The 17,148-nt window shown below is 38.1% G+C and overlaps 1 protein-coding gene across 2 annotated transcripts; it reads right to left on the reverse strand.

Annotated features, from left to right (window-relative positions):
* Window positions 1-10,474: 10,474 nt before the first annotated feature.
* Window positions 10,475-16,348, reverse strand: LOC131626990 (uncharacterized). 2 transcript variants are annotated; one of them, XR_009291374.1, is made up of 2 exons: window positions 13,343-13,437; window positions 10,475-10,816 (listed from the first exon to the last, which is right to left on the reverse strand). XR_009291374.1 is itself a non-coding variant. In XM_058897827.1 (2 exons), the coding sequence occupies exon 1, from the start codon at window positions 16,316-16,318 to the stop codon at window positions 15,644-15,646; it is 675 nt and encodes a 224-aa protein (XP_058753810.1). In that variant the 5' UTR covers window positions 16,319-16,348; the 3' UTR covers window positions 10,475-10,816; window position 15,643. The 2 variants fall into 2 exon arrangements, 1 of the variants encoding a protein (XP_058753810.1); XM_058897827.1 differs by lacking the exon at window positions 13,343-13,437 and adding an exon at window positions 15,643-16,348.
* Window positions 16,349-17,148: the final 800 nt, after the last annotated feature.

The raw sequence follows: 17,148 nt of genomic DNA on the forward strand, positions 1-17,148 counted from the left end.
CGATGGTATTGACTGTTTGTTGAACAGGTTGAAGAAAACCTCCACTGCAGAAAGTTTCTTGAATAGGGAGAACTACCTCAATCCCTGGGATAGCTTTTGATGATGTCGGAAAGAATCCAATTCCTGTTCTGTTCTTGTTGTTGGTAGGAATATTAATGTGCCCCCAACCACTGGTAGTGCCATCCTTTACAACTTGGATTGCATCTTTGTATGAAGAGATAGACGCTGCTTTCTCCTTTCCTTTGTCTAAGGAAAGTGCTTGGAATTTAGTTCCAACAACTTCTTTTGGTTCTATGTCGGAGAATGATGACAGGTTGCTGACGATCAGAGCTCGTTCTCCACATACGGTTACCAATTTGTCATTTCTTATGAACTTCAGTTTCTGATGAAGTGTTGAAGTAATTGCCCCAGCCTCATGAATCCATGGGCGACCTAGCAAACAACTGTATTGTGCTGGAATGTCCATAACTTGGAAAGTGATTTTGAACGTCTGAGGTCCAATAGTTATGGGAAGATCCACTTCTCCGAAAACTGACTTTCTTGATCCATCAAATGCTTTGACGATGACATGACTTTTTCTTAGAGGGTAATCTTCGAAAGATAATCTTGATAATGTTGATTTAGGCATGACGTTGAGAGAGGATCCATTGTCTATTAGGACTCCTGTGAGTGTATCACCCATGCAGCCAACTGAGATGTGAAGTGGAAGATTGTGGTCCACTCCTTCTTCAGGAAGATCTTCGTCACAGAAACTTAGGTTAGTTCCGGCGGAGATGTTGGCAACGATGTTGTTGAATTGGCTTATAGTAACACTTGGTTCTACGAAAGCTTGTTCCAAAACTTTCTGTAGAGCTTCCCTATGAGCTTCAGAACTCAATAGCAGGGAAAGAACAGAAATCCTAGACGGAGTATGTAGTAATTGATCTACAATGTTGTATTCACTCCTCTGGATTAACTTCAAGATCTCATCATTTTCTTTCGCTTGAACAGCATTGGTCGGATGATTGTCTTGCCTATGTGGTACTTCCTCCGAAGGTTTCTCCACATTTTCTGTTGTTCTGTTGAAGACTCGTCCACTTCTGGTGACTCGACTAACATCAGCAATGTTGACAACAGACGGTAATGGTATTTCCTTACCATTTTCAATGAATGTAGCGTTGTACTTGTATGGTATAGCCTTGCTGGACTCATACGGTACAGGACCTGGTAAGTAGATGACTAGCGGTGCAACTGCTGTCTTCCTGCTATCATACTTAACTTGCATAGGTTCAACTTGATTAATTTGAGGAGATACGGTAAAGACTTCGTCATCTTCTCTGTTGGCAAGAACAGTAATGGTATTGTCATCCATCAGCTTTTGAATGTCGTTGCGAACACGCAAACATCCTCGTGAATTTCTTCGACAGATTTCGCATCTACTGTAAGCGTGGAAATCTGTTCCAAAGTAGGCAAGTCCATTTAAAGTTTTGTGGAACCTGACTACCGATCCTTCAAGGTCTTCAACTTTGTAGATTTTGTATTCTCCTGGACATCCTTGAACCATGTTGATGTCATGTTCAGTTCTGACTCGGATATGTTGAATCCATCCTAAGTCCATTTGTTCTTGTAATGCAGCTTGAACTACGGCACATCCTTGATTATTCTTTGGACAAATTTCACATGTGAAGTAGTTGTGAGGTGGTACATGACCGTACCCAGCTTGTTTAGCGTGCATCTTGACAAGATTTTCCCCTATCTGACGAATGTCGTAGATTTGAATGACGTTGGGGTGTTGATCTATCAGATTTACTGAAGCTTCTTTATGCTGCGGCAAAGGATTTGCTTGGACGTTTGGATTAGTATCTTTGAAGGATAGCATTCCGCTCTTCACTAATCGTTGGACGTCAATCTTGAAAGGGAAACAGTTCTCAATATTGTGACCTGGTGCCCCCTGATGATAGGGACAAGATTGGTCAGCCTTATACCATGGTGAGGAACTGTTTGTAGGATTTGGAGGACTCCTTGTCTGAATGAGTCCTTTTGCCAGTAATGTTGGAAACAATTCTGCATACGGCATTGGTATGGGGTCAAAGGCAGGATACCTTGGAGCCCGATTGTTGTAATTTGGAGGTCGAACCTGCTGCTGAGGTTGCTGCGACCTTTGTTGAATTTGTTGTTGCGAAACCTGAGGTTGATAAGCTGGCGCTGAGTTAACAACCGGAGTTATTGTTGCAACTTGAGGTTGGAATTTCTTCTTGATTTTGTGCAAGACATTGCTGACATCTTGATCCTTTTTCTTCTGGAAAGAACTTCCATACTTCCTTGGACCAACAGAAGATTCTGGTTCTTTGTTCAAGCGTCCTTCCCGAACTGCTTCTTCTAAACGCACACCCATGTTTACCATCTCGGTAAAGTCACTTGGTGCACTTGCAACCATTCGTCCGTAGTAAAATGGACTCAAAGTTTTGAGATAGATTTTTGTCATTTCTTTCTCTTCAAGTGGTGGACAAATTTGAGCAGCAACTTCACGCCATCTCTGAGCGTATTCCTTGAAGCTTTCTCTATCCTTTTGAGTCATGGCCCGGAGTTGATCTCTGTCGGGAGCCATATCCAGATTGTACTTATACTGTTTGACGAAGGCCTCTCCGAGGTCTCGAAAAGTACGAATCTCTGAACTGTCCAAGTTCATGTACCATTTGAGTGCAGCACCAGTCAGGCTGTCTTGAAAATAATGAATGAGCAATTGTTGATTATCAGTCTGAGTTGACATTCTTCGAGCGTACATCACAAGATGACTTTGTGGGCATGAATTCCCTTTGTACTTCTCGAATTCTGGTACTTTGAATTTGTGAGGAATCTTAACATTTGGAACCAGACAGAGGTCTGCAGCATTCTTTCCAAATAGATCTTGTCCTCGGAGAGTCTTGAGTTCCTTCTGCATTTGCAGAAACTGTTCCTGGAACTCGTCCAATCTTTCATACACGCCAGCATCCTCACTTGGAGCGTGATGATATACTTGTCCGCCCTGCGGGGGAAAAGTATGCATAATGGGCTGTGGAGAAGCCATGACAGCAGATCTTGGAATCTCAGCATTCTGTTGTGCGAAACCCATTGCCGTTGCTCTTGGAACTTCAATTTCCAGAGGTTTGTAACCCTCCGGTGGACGCATATCCATGGTGACTTTTGGAGCTTCAGAAGCTGGAGGTATGTACCCTTCTGGAGTAAAGTTATACGGCATGCCCCAAGGTCGATCAGGCGGCATGGTATACTGAGGAATAGGAGTAGAAACAATCTCGGAAACCACAGTCCTTTGCGGTTCTTCTGGCGTTGGTCGATTCTGCGCAACTACCAGGGCTTCTACCATACTATTGAGTCTTTCAACAGTACCTTTGAGAGTATTAATCTCTTCTCTGAGTTCTTCATTCTCTTGCTCAAAGTCTTCCATTCTTTTCTTGCGACTTGAACGAGTGTTGTATGGATGAGACAGCTTGAAAGTCTTGGTTCACCTCCTTCTCCTCCTCTCTTTCTGGAGAAAGGAAAGTGACTATTAGATCCGCGACAATTCTCGTGTCAGTGCGTACGACTAAAGCGATGTATGATATGCAATTAAGTTATTATTTTTCAAGGAAACACCATAATTACGTTATGAAACATCAAACTTTTATTAATTAAGCGAAAACGCCGTTTTTACACACTTTGAAAATGGAAATACAGAGAAACTGAGAGAAAGGACTCTAAAACTTTGATGATGAGCCGACTTCACGTTCTAACATCTTCTTCTGTTTCTTGAGCTGAGCGTTCTCTGACGTGAGCTGATCGATGATCCAGGAAGCAGGAGGGATATGATGAGAAAGTGATGATTGTGTCACTTGTCGATCGAGTACTTCAAGTAACTCATCCTTCCTTCTTAGGATGTTTTGAATCTCAACATTTTCCGTGTTGACAATTCGATACTTGTTCCTCCAAGCATTCCTTTCTTGGCATACCTTGTTTAATGCCGCTTGCAGTTTTTCAACATCGGTGGAGAAAAGGTAAATTGGTTCCCTTAGGGGAATAGGTTCTTGATGTTGATATGGCATCCTGAGCTTGAATGCTCTGACGCGTACCCATTGAAGGTAAGGATCCAGGGAGATGCAAAGATGTTTTCCTAACAATCTTCTCCCTTTGCTGTGTACAAGACGCCAGGCTTGGACAATTTCCTTCTTCAGCATGTTGCCATGATCGTCGATGTTCTTGAAGAACAGACCCTCCAATTGGATGTTACTTGGAATGTTTTTCATGGGATAGCCGTATTGACGACGGGCTAAAGCTGGATTGTAACTGATTCCTCCCTTAGTTCCAATAAGGGGTATGTTGGGAAAACTTCCGCAACTGAAGATGATCTTGGTTTCGTCGTTGTCAGGACTACACCAATCAATGTCCGTATGAGTGAGAGACATGATTTTCTGTGACCAGTAAAGGCCATCCCTCATATTCCAGAAAGTGCTAGACTTTGGCAGGTGTGAAACGAACCATTCGTATAACAACGGTACGCAGCATGTGATTAATCCTCCTCGCTGCAGGTTTCTTGAATGCACAGAGTGATAAGCATCCGCAAGCAAGGTTGGAACTGGATTTCCAATTAAGAAGATCTTAATTGCGTTGATGTCGACGAAATCGTTAATGTTAGGAAACAAAAACAATCCGTAGATAAGCAAAGCCAAGATTTCCTCAAAAGCGCTCATATCTTGGATGCTGACGAAGTACCGAGCTTGATCAAACAGGAATTTGGAGGGCAATCCTTGAATTCCTCCTCTACTCACCATATGAGTTCTGATGTCGACTACGTTCAAAGGAGTAGTTGCAGCAATGATAATGTCGTCAGGATTCTTTTCCAAACCGGAGTACGGATCTTGCGCGTACACGGGTATTCCAATCAGACGAGAGTACTCCTCTAACGTAGGCATGAGCTGATAATCTGGAAAGGTGAAGCAGTGATACGTTGGATCGTAAAACTGTACCAAGGTGGGAAGGATCCCATCCACCATGTTGGTATTGAGCAAAGGCAGAAGTTTTCCATACTTCTCCTTGAAAGCCTGGGGGTTGACCACCAGTTTTCCGAGCTTTCCCAGTTCCTCGACCTGGGGAATCTTGAAGGTGTATTTCCTAGCTCTCTTTCTTCCGTAATCCATGGTATAGATCCTTAAGTCCTTTCTCCGTTTCTCTCTTTCTATGAAGTTCAAAACGTTCGTTATTTAGTTTCCTTGAAAAACGACTCGAAAAAGACTCTTTTTGTTTTTAGTTGTTTATTAATGAATGATGCATGAATGCATGAATGCACACACAAGAGTTTTAAACAAACATGGCGTTGAAGGGTATAGTGGTCATGAAGTCAAAACGCAAATCCCCGCCCCAATGGTAAACTAAGGTTAAGGATTTTTGTACCTGTAGAACGGGTTCTAGGGGTCTCAGAGTTTTTGCTCAACCTTAAAGATACGTTGATTGGTATCTATAAGAGAGTTTTCTCTGAGTGTAGTATCTGCGTGACAATTACTTCCGTAATCACCGCTCTACGTCCTAAAAAAAGGCTTTAAGTGGGGTTAATGTGTTTCTAGGTCCTCCTGGTACAAATCAGTCTCGGAATGCAGTGGCGCAGTTAATCACAACCAGCCAGGCAAATCCCAAGAGTAGAATTGTGAACCAAGATTAGAGGGCCTTCACCGGGAAGACATCCTCCATCCTATCTTATGTTGCACTCAAATCCGGGTATAGGATTTCTCACCACAAGGGGGAATCAAGCCCTTTCCCGATACAGAATAAACAAAATAAACAAATATATATGCAACAAACACATGATATGACACAGAGGTTAGGCAGGACCTCTCTTGTTTGAGGGGGAATTTGGCATCCCTAATTCCTCATTGGGGCTGGACCAGCAACAGGTCAACCATTGGTTTGGATGAAAAACCAAGGTTTTGAACACTTATATCCCCAGCAGAGTCGCCATTTTTCTGTGGTGTCGTTTTCTTTTACCTCCCCGTTTCACTTGGGAGGACGGCACGCTAGACCCTTCACGCGAAATTTGGAAGGAGAATGCGCCCGTGGTGGGATGAATTTTATTTCAGTTCTTCCTACGATATCACACGAACTTTCTTATTTGTCCTACGAGTAGGAAAGGGAAAAAAAGATCTCAACTAAACCCTAGGAGTTTGCTAAGTGTGGGGATTTCACCTAGACTAGAAATTCTGGAGTCCGGGAGGTCGGTTATACATAGGGAAGTGTTTAAACACCCTACATATCTGTAGTACTCTACAGGAACCTTCTATGTGTCATTGTGTTTGTGTTTGATGCTAATGATTGGGAAAGTTTCTCCTTTGTATTAGGAGAAGGAATTGAATTGATTAAAGAAAGACAGACAGACAGACAAACTGACTATTTTTGGTATTTTATTAGCTCGCTGAGATTCCTTGTGAACCTCATGCCTACATATCCCTAGTGGAAGTCAGAGCTTAATGTAGTTCGGGGAACTAACTAGGGAAATTAATTATTTTTGGTGCCTTGCTTGAAGCTCAAGGTTGAAGCTTTGAATTAAATCTCTGTTTACAGTAAAGAGACATGAAATCATCTTTACAGAGAGGTATTTGTACTATTCTACCACAAACATTTAAAGGAGTGACAGAATAACTGAATTCATTTCATTCAAGAGGGGGACCTTACTTGTGTATGTGCAAGTATACCAGTCAAATGCCTCTTAAATGAAAGAAAGGTGCTCATCCAAATTAGGGAAAGTTACCACATGTCTGGGTTTTACTGCCAGCTCATGCCTTTCAAAATCCTAAATGGGAGACTTGATTAAAATTGAAATTGAAATGTTTGTTTGTTTGAATGTGGTAGAGTAGTAAAAATATCTCTCTATAGAGATAAGCTATGTCTATCTACTGTATAAAAGATTTGACTTTAGCTGGCTTGTATGAGGCCCAAGCTTGAGGCTTTTTGATTGATTAATTAATTATTGACTCTGGGAGATGATCCACTAGGAATTAATTACAGGGTATTTTTGTGTTCTGTACAAAGCCCAGAATTGAGGTTGACTCTACTTAGGGAGACTCTATTTATGTGCCTTGTACAAAGCCCAAGGTTGTGGCTAACTGTTGAGGATAATTGAATGAATGACTCTATTTTATGTGCCTTGTACAAAGCCCAAGGTTGTGGCTGACTCTAGCTGAGGAAAACTGTAATTCTGGACTCAGACACGCGATGTCTTACAGGATGTCACGACATCACTATCTGAATGTTTTCAAACAAATGAACAAAGAGTAAACAGTAAACAACACAGGAAAATTGTTAACCCAGTTCGGTGCAAACACACCTACATCTGGGGGCTACCAAGCCAGGGAGGAAGTCCACTATAAGTAATATTAATTCAAGGTAATACAACTCAATATTACGCCTTTCACTTAATATCTACCCAATGCAACTTCAATCTAAACTGCTAGACCAGAGCTCCTACTCACTCCCCCTCAATCACAGCAGTGATGAAAAACTAACAGACGAAAAGCAAAAGAAGACACTCTTCAAAACACACCTTGATCTTGCTTAAAAGCTTTGATCAAGAACAATAGTACTCTTGCTTAAAAGCTTTGAGTACTTTTTACAACTCAAAACAAAAACGCCTAGACCAAGACAATCATCATGATGATTGTTTGGCTTACAAGAAATCTAGTACACAGACGAACAACACAACAAACTTCTGGACGGCAAACCCTAAAAACATACATCCAGCAGCTTCTTCATTTGATATATATAACCTTGCAGCAGCTGGGCCTTGGATCCAATAATAATTTTAAACCTAATTAAAACCATTTCCATAAGGCAAAGATCCATCGCATAACGTTGTTCTGAAAGAAAACAATATCCAAAGTTTCCAAAAGAGGCGCGCAAAGACTTAACAGATCAAATAACCATAACGCGAACATAGTAAAACACAACAGCTTCGGATGTCATGACATCGGTCTTGACATCAGTAAAAACCTGCACAAGAAAAACTTCAAAACAATGCATGTCATGACACCGGTCCTGACATGATAAAGACACTATTTGTTTTACCAAAAAATACAGCCAATCAAAAACATCTACAAACTCCCCCTTTGGCGAATTTTTGGCTAAAACAATAATAGATGATACCATCAGAGATCAGAGTACACACAGCAGCCAATAGAAACAAGGATAAAAAAAAATAAATTCTGTTAGACAACAACCTCTTGCTTGATTAATCATAGTACATCCAAGGAATCAAACAGAATAACAGCAACCACACCAACACCGAATCAAATCATCATCATCTATCACTTCTCCCCCTTTCTAGCCACAAAAGAAGCCAAACAACAGATGAAGATTTACACTTCAGAATCATTCTCCGTACTCATCTACACATCATTGGAGTTACTAGTCCGAGCATCAGCATCCTCACCCTCCTCAGTCATCACTACCAGCAGTATGATCATCACCACCATCAGCAGAGTATACTTGACAGTCAAGAGAGAAATAGTGCTGGTCTCATATCCAATTAATTGCTATAATCCTTCACAAAGACAAATGCCTAGTTTGCTTCTTAGATTTTCAAATTGATTTGCATCCAAGGCTTTTGTGAAAATATCAGCTAGTTGAAGGTTTGTAGCAACATGTTTCAAGACAATTGTTTTATTTTCAACAAGATCTCTAATGTAATGATGTCTAATATCAATGTGCTTGGTCCTGCTATGCTGAATAGGATTCTTTGAAATGTTAATGGCACTTAAATTGTCACAATATAATGTCATGACATCTTGTGTGACATTGTATTCTGATAACATCTGTTTCATCCAAACAAGCTGAGAGCAACTACTTCCTGCTGCAATGTATTCTGCCTCTGCAGTGGACAGAGACACACAGTTTTGTTTCTTGCTGAACCATGAAATAAGATTATTACCCAAGAAGAAACATCCTCCTGAAGTACTTTTTCTGTCATCAGCACTTCCTGCCCAGTCTGCATCACAATATCCCGTGAGAATGGGTTCACACCCATGAGAGTAGAGCATTCCATATTCACAAGTACCATTCACATATTTCAGGATCCTCTTGACTTGATTGATATGGCTGGTTTTGGGTTCTGCTTGATACCTGGCACATACCCCAACAGCAAAGGCAATATCAGGTCTACTGGCTGTAAGATACAGCAGACTTCCTATCATGCTTCTGTATAGACTTTGATCAACACTGGTTCCCTTTTCATCTTTGGTCAGCTTCAAATGGGTAGGTGCTGGTGTCCTTTTGTGAGAAGCATTTTCCATTCCAAACTTTTTGACAATGTTTCTAGCATACTTGCTCTGAGAGAGAAAGATTGAGTCTTCCATCTGTTTGACTTGCAGCCCAAGAAAATAGGTTAATTCTCCAACTAGACTCATTTCAAATTCAGATTGCATCTGATCAACAAAATGTCTAGTCATCTTGTCTGACATCCCGCCAAATACAATATCATCCACATAGATTTGAGCTATCAGAATCTTCCCTCCTTCATCTTTAACAAAAAGAGTTTTATCTATCCCTCCTTTCCTGTATCCATTGCTCGTAAGAAACTTAGTTAGTCTCTCATACCAAGCTCTAGGGGCTTGTTTCAAACCATAAAGAGCTTTTCTTAATTTGTATACATGATCAGGGTGGTTTGGATCTGCAAAACCTTTAGGTTGTTCTACATAGACTTCCTCATTCAAATATCCATTCAAGAAAGCACTCTTCACATCCATCTGGTATAGTTTGAATTTCAGAATACAAGCAATCCCTAACAATAGCCTAATTGACTCAAGTCTGGCAACAGGGGCAAAGGTTTCATCAAAGTCAATTCCTTCAACTTGGGTGTATCCTTGAGCAACTAGCCTTGCTTTGTTTCTGATAACAGTTCCCAGTTCATCTGACTTGTTCTTGTAAACCCATTTAGTTCCAATGACATTAGTACCTTTAGGTCTTGGTACCAGCTCCCATACTTCATTTCTTTCAAACTGGCCTAGTTCTTCCTGCATGGCATTAATCCAGAACTCATCTGTTAATGCCTCCTTGACATTTTTAGGTTCAATCTTTGATACAAAACAAGAGTTTGAGACAACTTCTCTTGACCTTGTAATAACTCCACTGTTGAGATCTCCTATAATAAGTTCTTTAGGATGATCTTTCTGAAGTCTTATAGAAGGACTCTTGTTAGGGGGTTCAGTCTCAGCTTCTGTGATAGTGGGACTGCAATCATCTTCTCTTGTAGACCCTTCTGCTGTAAGATCCCAGAATGTTCCGACATCTTCTGTGACATCTGTAACACCCCTTTTTATACCCCAAAATATTTAACAAATAATCAGAGAATAACATGCATATAATTCAAAAGGGCGTCACATTGATGCTTTTAGAAGAACTAAAAAAACCAAAAAAAAAAAAAAACTGACAGCATTTATCTATACAGCACAATACTCCTGGTCATTTTTAATAACACTCAATATCAAATCACAATTTAACCTGGATATGCATTCACAGCGGAAATATATGATACTCATGTGATTTATAATGATTCATGTCCCATACCATGATCATACATCGACTAGTAGTCTCAATCCAACATAAAACATAATCAAAGGTTTGGCTTGTAAGCCTCTCAAAAGACATGTAACTAATAAATAAGTTCACCAGTCATAGCATAATACATACACAAACATAACATGAGTTCAATACACCTAATCTACCCAGTGTTACATGACCAGAGCATCGACTCACTACCTAATCTCCAATAACCAAGGAAGAACCTCCGGCTAGGTCACACGCGGCTACTAAACTCCAGAACCTGCATGTCGCCAAACGAGGGCAACATTAAAACAGAAGGGTGAGAATACGAATCATTATGAAGAAAGTATAACAGAATATAATGGTTAAATCTACACTTCAAGTAATTAGTCATACTATGTAAAACGGAATAGATAATAGTAATCAACGCATATTTCACATGTTATCGAGTATACAACAAGCTTAAATAGTATAATATTTCAATTCTACTATTATATTCTCAATTAAGTACACAATCATAACTCTCACATATTCACACATCTAATCAAATAGGTATTCAAACTTCACTCGTTTCAATTATCAAACTCATACACATATCACAATTACATCAACTTCACATACTCAATTATCGCATAATTTTAATGTGACTCAATGCAAGATATGTGACGCTATGCATGTGGTACCGAATTGTGAACCCGAGGTTTCACCGCTTTCCGATTCAATATCTAGAATCCAAGCCACGCTTCCGATCCGGACAAGACCAAAGCCCACCAAATGTAAACATATAGTTTACCGCCTCCGATTCACTCTAGAATCTAAGCCTCGCTTATGTTTCAAAGCAAACCACCTTTGTTTCAAGGCATCCATGATATGAATGTATGTACAATGTAAATAAAACATATGCAATTAAGATCATCTCTACCATCTTAACTTTCCGCATATCACAATAATTCAACCCTATGAATTATCCACCAATTGTACACAACATTCACAATACACACATCATTCACATACAAGAGGTCAATTAATCAATTATAATTCACACAATCCGATTAACACTAGTAAATCATACCATCCCATGTTAATTCATATTGCCAACAAAATATAAGAATATACTTCCAAACCAAGTATTATTTCATTAGTGTTTGGGCAAAAATACAATTACAGTTAAATTATCAAGATACCGTAATTTACCGATAACCGAATAACTAATCCAATTCCAAGTATATATTTCAATCAATTAGACTCATTAAAATTAAATCAACTATTAATTAAATTAACCAATTAATAATTACACTACATTATTTCCAAGTTTCTAATTCATTTTCTATTCAAAAACCAATATCTAATATAAAAGATATTTAAATCCACACTATTTTGGTCGGTTCGTAAATATCACATTTTCAACAAAATAACACCACCATGTTAATCTACTAATTAAACTTAGCTACCACGCAAATTTTCATTAAATTCCGGACAACTAATTATACCGCTTAATTCGGCTATTCGATCAAACGGGACTGTTTCTATTGTATTTCAATTTATAACACTCTGCTGTACATGGCATATTGGTCTACCAATGCTACTGTTTCACCATTTATTAATCCTAATGTTCCATTATATTTTATATCATTATTATAATTATAGTTCAATTCATAATTCATAACTATGGTTCATTCACTAATTTACCTATGCATATATATATATATATATATATATATATATATATATATATATATATATATATATATATATATATATATTAATAAGGTGTGGTTCACGTTTTTTTTTTTATTTAGTGATATAGATATCACTAGCCAAGTAACAAAGATAAAAAGGAAACAATTAATAAAATGACAGGACACGTTTTCTTTTTCCAAAGTGATGGCTACAGTAAGTAATCTCCAATGTCATATATGAACATGACACTACTACATATATTCATGGTATAATACACATTCTTTGCCAATTAATTACACATGTGTCTATCACCTAATTTCATTAATAATATATAATGGCTATTCATGTTGGAATTTGACCGAAAGCTAAAAAAAACAATAGCCAATGAAGAGTAATAGTGGCTGCATCTATCCTAAGCATGCTATCACGTTTTTAATTGGTCTATGGTACCTCACTATGGCTTTTCTTTTATTTTTTTTTTTATCCTATAGCATTTACTATGACTCACCTTTATGAATTGGACCAATAAATAATAATAAGTGGCACTTCTATCACCAAGTATATTGGTGCCCCATGTTCATAATTACACAGATATTAGAAGTAGTCACTTCTATAGAGTAAAGTAAGTCAAAATAGTGGTTTTTCATTCAAACAAAAGTGTGGGTGATTCACATGTTCACTTGGCCAATAGCTATCAAGCAAGGAAAGAAACAGCAAGCATGTACCGAAAATATATAGTATAAATTTGCCAAGTAGTACCACACATGAGTTTTATATTAATTGTTTGAGAAGAAGATAATCAATTAGGAACAGGCACACATATAAGGATCCAATTTGGATAAACTGAGTTGCTGGAGCACAGAGTGCCCAGTAAAAACATACATCAGCATTTTTATTGATTAATTGAAAAAGACATCAACATCAAAATTGTCTCAGAAACTGTCTAGTATAAATTCATTGCAAACACCATTAACCATTTAACCCAGTCAGAATAAACAAAAACAAACCAAAAAGAGCATAACAACACATACTTTTATAATTTTAACTATGGATAAACAATAATGTTAATCTACTACCCATTACTCCATTATACTAGCCCACAATGATTAGGGATTCTCCCCCTTACCTCTTGATTTCTCCTCCAAAACCCTAGCTTTTGCCCCTTGTTGTTCTTCCCCTTTTTGCTCCTCTTCTCTTCTTTCTCTTCTCTTTAAAAAAATCAGCAAATGAAATGGTAACTCTCCTTCTCATAAAACCCTTACTAACTTAATAACTTATTATCTTAATGGGCTTAAGAAAATAACACCCCCAAATTACTTCTACTTCTAATAAATAGGCCCAATTTGATAAAGTAAAATAGTCCAATAAATAATATGCTCAACAAATAATATTATTACCCTTAATATTATTTTCCGATTAATCCAATTAAATCCGAATTTATCTCAAGTAAATAAAATCCAATAACAATATTATTTCTAATATTATTTCTCTACATACTCCACTTTATTAATTCTTCGATTAACCGAATAAATTCCAACTTCACTTAATAATCCAAACATGTTTCTCAATAACACCGACGATCCAATTAATTATCAAACTTCGTCTAAATTAAGTAAATAAATCCTTATTTAATTTAATTAGTCAGTTAATTAAATTCGGGCTGTTACAACTCTCCCCCACTTAAAATATTTTCGTCCTCGAAAATTCAGTCGACATAACCATTTCGCACCGAAACCACACTTACTCTCTCCCGATTCATACCAATACAAAACGTTTCACATCTTCAACCATACAAGCTTCCAAGGATGCCACTCCAATACTCGAATGGAATACCAGGCAAACACATTGTTCTCTCGATGTCAAACTTAGCAAGTATCTCCATCCGATAATCCATCCTCACTGGAATAAAATAAGAGCATCTCGTCAACTTTTCCACAATGACTCACATCACTTCACAAATACTCGATGTTCTCAGCAACTTGAAAATAGATAATTGTTGCACCAACTAAACAGTTTTTAACAAGTCCAACTCAAATACACAATTCCGCTATATCCCTTTTCATACTTTACCACTAAACATTTTCCTCAAATCTCAATACATTTTTGTAGCACCATGATGAATAATCAAACCATTACGATGCCCTTCATCCAAAATTCTCTTTTCCAAATTCGAAACATCAGGAATGCAACTCGATCATAACACCTCATGATACTATTCTCGTCAATCCAAAAATTATCACTTTTTCCTTGATTAATCAATGTCCTCTTGTCAACCAATTTCAAATCCAATTTCTGACCCTCTCTAATCTCGTCAAGAATATCACAAATGAGCTTCAACATACTAAGCTTAACACAAAAAGGCGTCACTTCACAACCAAACTCAACTCTCTAGATTGTTCCAACAATTCAAACTCTCAAATCATCAACATAGACATATGCAATTATCTCCTACTCAATTCATTCAATCAAACAAATACTGCAACTCCTGTGCTCACTAAACAGTTTGAATCTCGGTCCAACAATTAATACCTCTTAAGTTCCAAAACAACCCAACGAAGGATAAAATTCATTCATACATCGAATAATTCTTCTCATGAACTTTAAATTGCCTTGAAGTATAAACTACCACTTGTCGATATCTGCATCAACTCACCTCATCTCCAATCTCATATCCAAGAAAATTCACTTCTTCCAACCAAAACTCACGTTCAAAAGCTTCGCATAAAACTTATTCTCTTTCAACATCAATAACACAATCCTTAATGTTCAGTATGTTCATCGTCACTCTTAGAATCAAAATATCCTCAAGAAAAGTTACCTCATAGAACCTTATTTCTTCTTACTTGACAAAACATACGCAACTCTACAACCATACACTCAGACAAATGAACCTCTTCTCAACAACTCCTCAATTCGACTCTTCAACCTCTCCTTAGTCGTTTTACACGCTACCAAGTTAGTAAGAGAAGTCTATCTCGTCTGATATGATCTCGTCTTCTATCAACAATAGATTAAGGGTGATCAAGTCCTCAATTTATCAATAGATAATCGGCAATCATAATGAAACATAAACCACGTTACTAACTATAATAGTGTTCCTTCAGAACTCGCACTCGAAATCACTTAAAATACCAAGATCCAAAATCTCTCTTAAAGTTACAATTACTTGATTCAACTCCAAACAGTTCATACCAAAATTCTCATCAATTTGGTCTAACGGAAAACAAACTAAATCAATTCTCAAAATCTCTACCAAAGATGCTTAACGGATAATTCAAACATGCCAAAAGAAGTAGAAACAAAGCCACAACAGTTGTATCAATAACTACACTTCCATGCATAACAGATAAAACATGATCCAATCTTATAGCACAATCCAAAGAATAAAATAATGCGTTGCACCATTATCAATAATAAAGCACGTACCTCAGATTAACTTATCCTTAGTATTAGTCTCAGCACCAGACAACGCAGACACTTTTCCTTTCGCTTGCTTCTTCTTTGGCTTATCGCACATGGCACAATTGTGTCCTTGCTCACCACAACTATAGCAAATCCTACTCGAGCCAACTCCACAATCAACAGTTTTGTGACCCGTCTCGCCACACCTGTAGCACTTAATCCGAGTAGAAGCTCCTCCCCCACTTGGCTTATTGCCAAGACCAGATTGTTCCCTCATGTCATCATACGATTTCTCACGGAACTGTTCTCCCCCTCGTTTCAACTGTAGAAACCCTACTTCTTTCTTCCCACGCACATCTTCTGGAAAATAGTTTCCAAAAAATGCATCACGAAAAAGAGTCCAAGTAACTTCAATACCTTCTATTTCAAATCTCCGCACAGTATTACTCCACCAAACGTCAGCTTCTTTTGTCAGCATGTGAGTACCAAACTGTACCTTCTGTACATTAGTACAACTCACGACTTGAAAGATCTTCTCAATTTCTCTCATCCATGCGTGCGCTTTCTCCGGTCCATACCCTCCTTCAAAGATCGGTGGGTTACACCTTTGAAAGTCTCCAAAAGCACGGAACTCATCCTTTCCTCCATAACCGACATTCTCTTGCGGCGCTTGTCCAATCGCACCAGTCCACCTCGTCATTGCCTCAACATTAATGTCAACATTCCTTCCCGCAACCATCGTCCTAAACAACCAAACAACCAGGCAAAACAGTATCGATCGTGTCAGATACACGAATCAAATACAACAGGATAAAAGACATTAATAACCTTGACCAACTGGTCGACCATGCTCTGATACCACTAATGTAACACCCCTTTTTATATCCCAAAATATTTAACAAATAATCAGAGAATAACATGCATATAATTCAAAAGGGCGTCACATTGATGCTTTTAGAAGAACTAAAAAAACCAAAAAAAAAAAAAACTGACAGCATTTATCTATACAGCACAATACTCCTGGTCATTTTTAATAACACTCAATATCAAATCACAATTTAACCTCGATATGCATTCACAGCGGAAATATATGATACTCATGTGATTTATAATGATTCATGTCCCATACCATGATCATACATCGACTAGTAGTCTCAATCCAACATAAAACATAATCAAAGGTTTGGCTTGTAAGCCTCTCAAAAGACATGTAACTAATAAATAAGTTCACCAGTCATAGCATAATACATACACAAACATAACATGAGTTCAATACACCTAATCTACCCAGTGTTACATGACCAGAGCATCGACTCACTACCTAATCTCCAATAACCAAGGAAGAACCTCCGGCTAGGTCACACGCGGCTACTAAACTCCAGAACCTGCATGTCGCCAAACGAGGGCAACATTAAAACAGAAGGGTGAGAATACGAATCATTATGAAGAAAGTATAACAGAATATAATGGTTAAATCTACACTTCAAGTAATTAGTCATACTATGTAAAACGGAATAGATAATAGTAATC

Source organism: Vicia villosa, unplaced genomic scaffold (genome assembly GCF_029867415.1).
Source record: "Vicia villosa cultivar HV-30 ecotype Madison, WI unplaced genomic scaffold, Vvil1.0 ctg.000342F_1_1, whole genome shotgun sequence".
Classification (NCBI taxonomy): domain Eukaryota; kingdom Viridiplantae; phylum Streptophyta; class Magnoliopsida; order Fabales; family Fabaceae; genus Vicia; species Vicia villosa.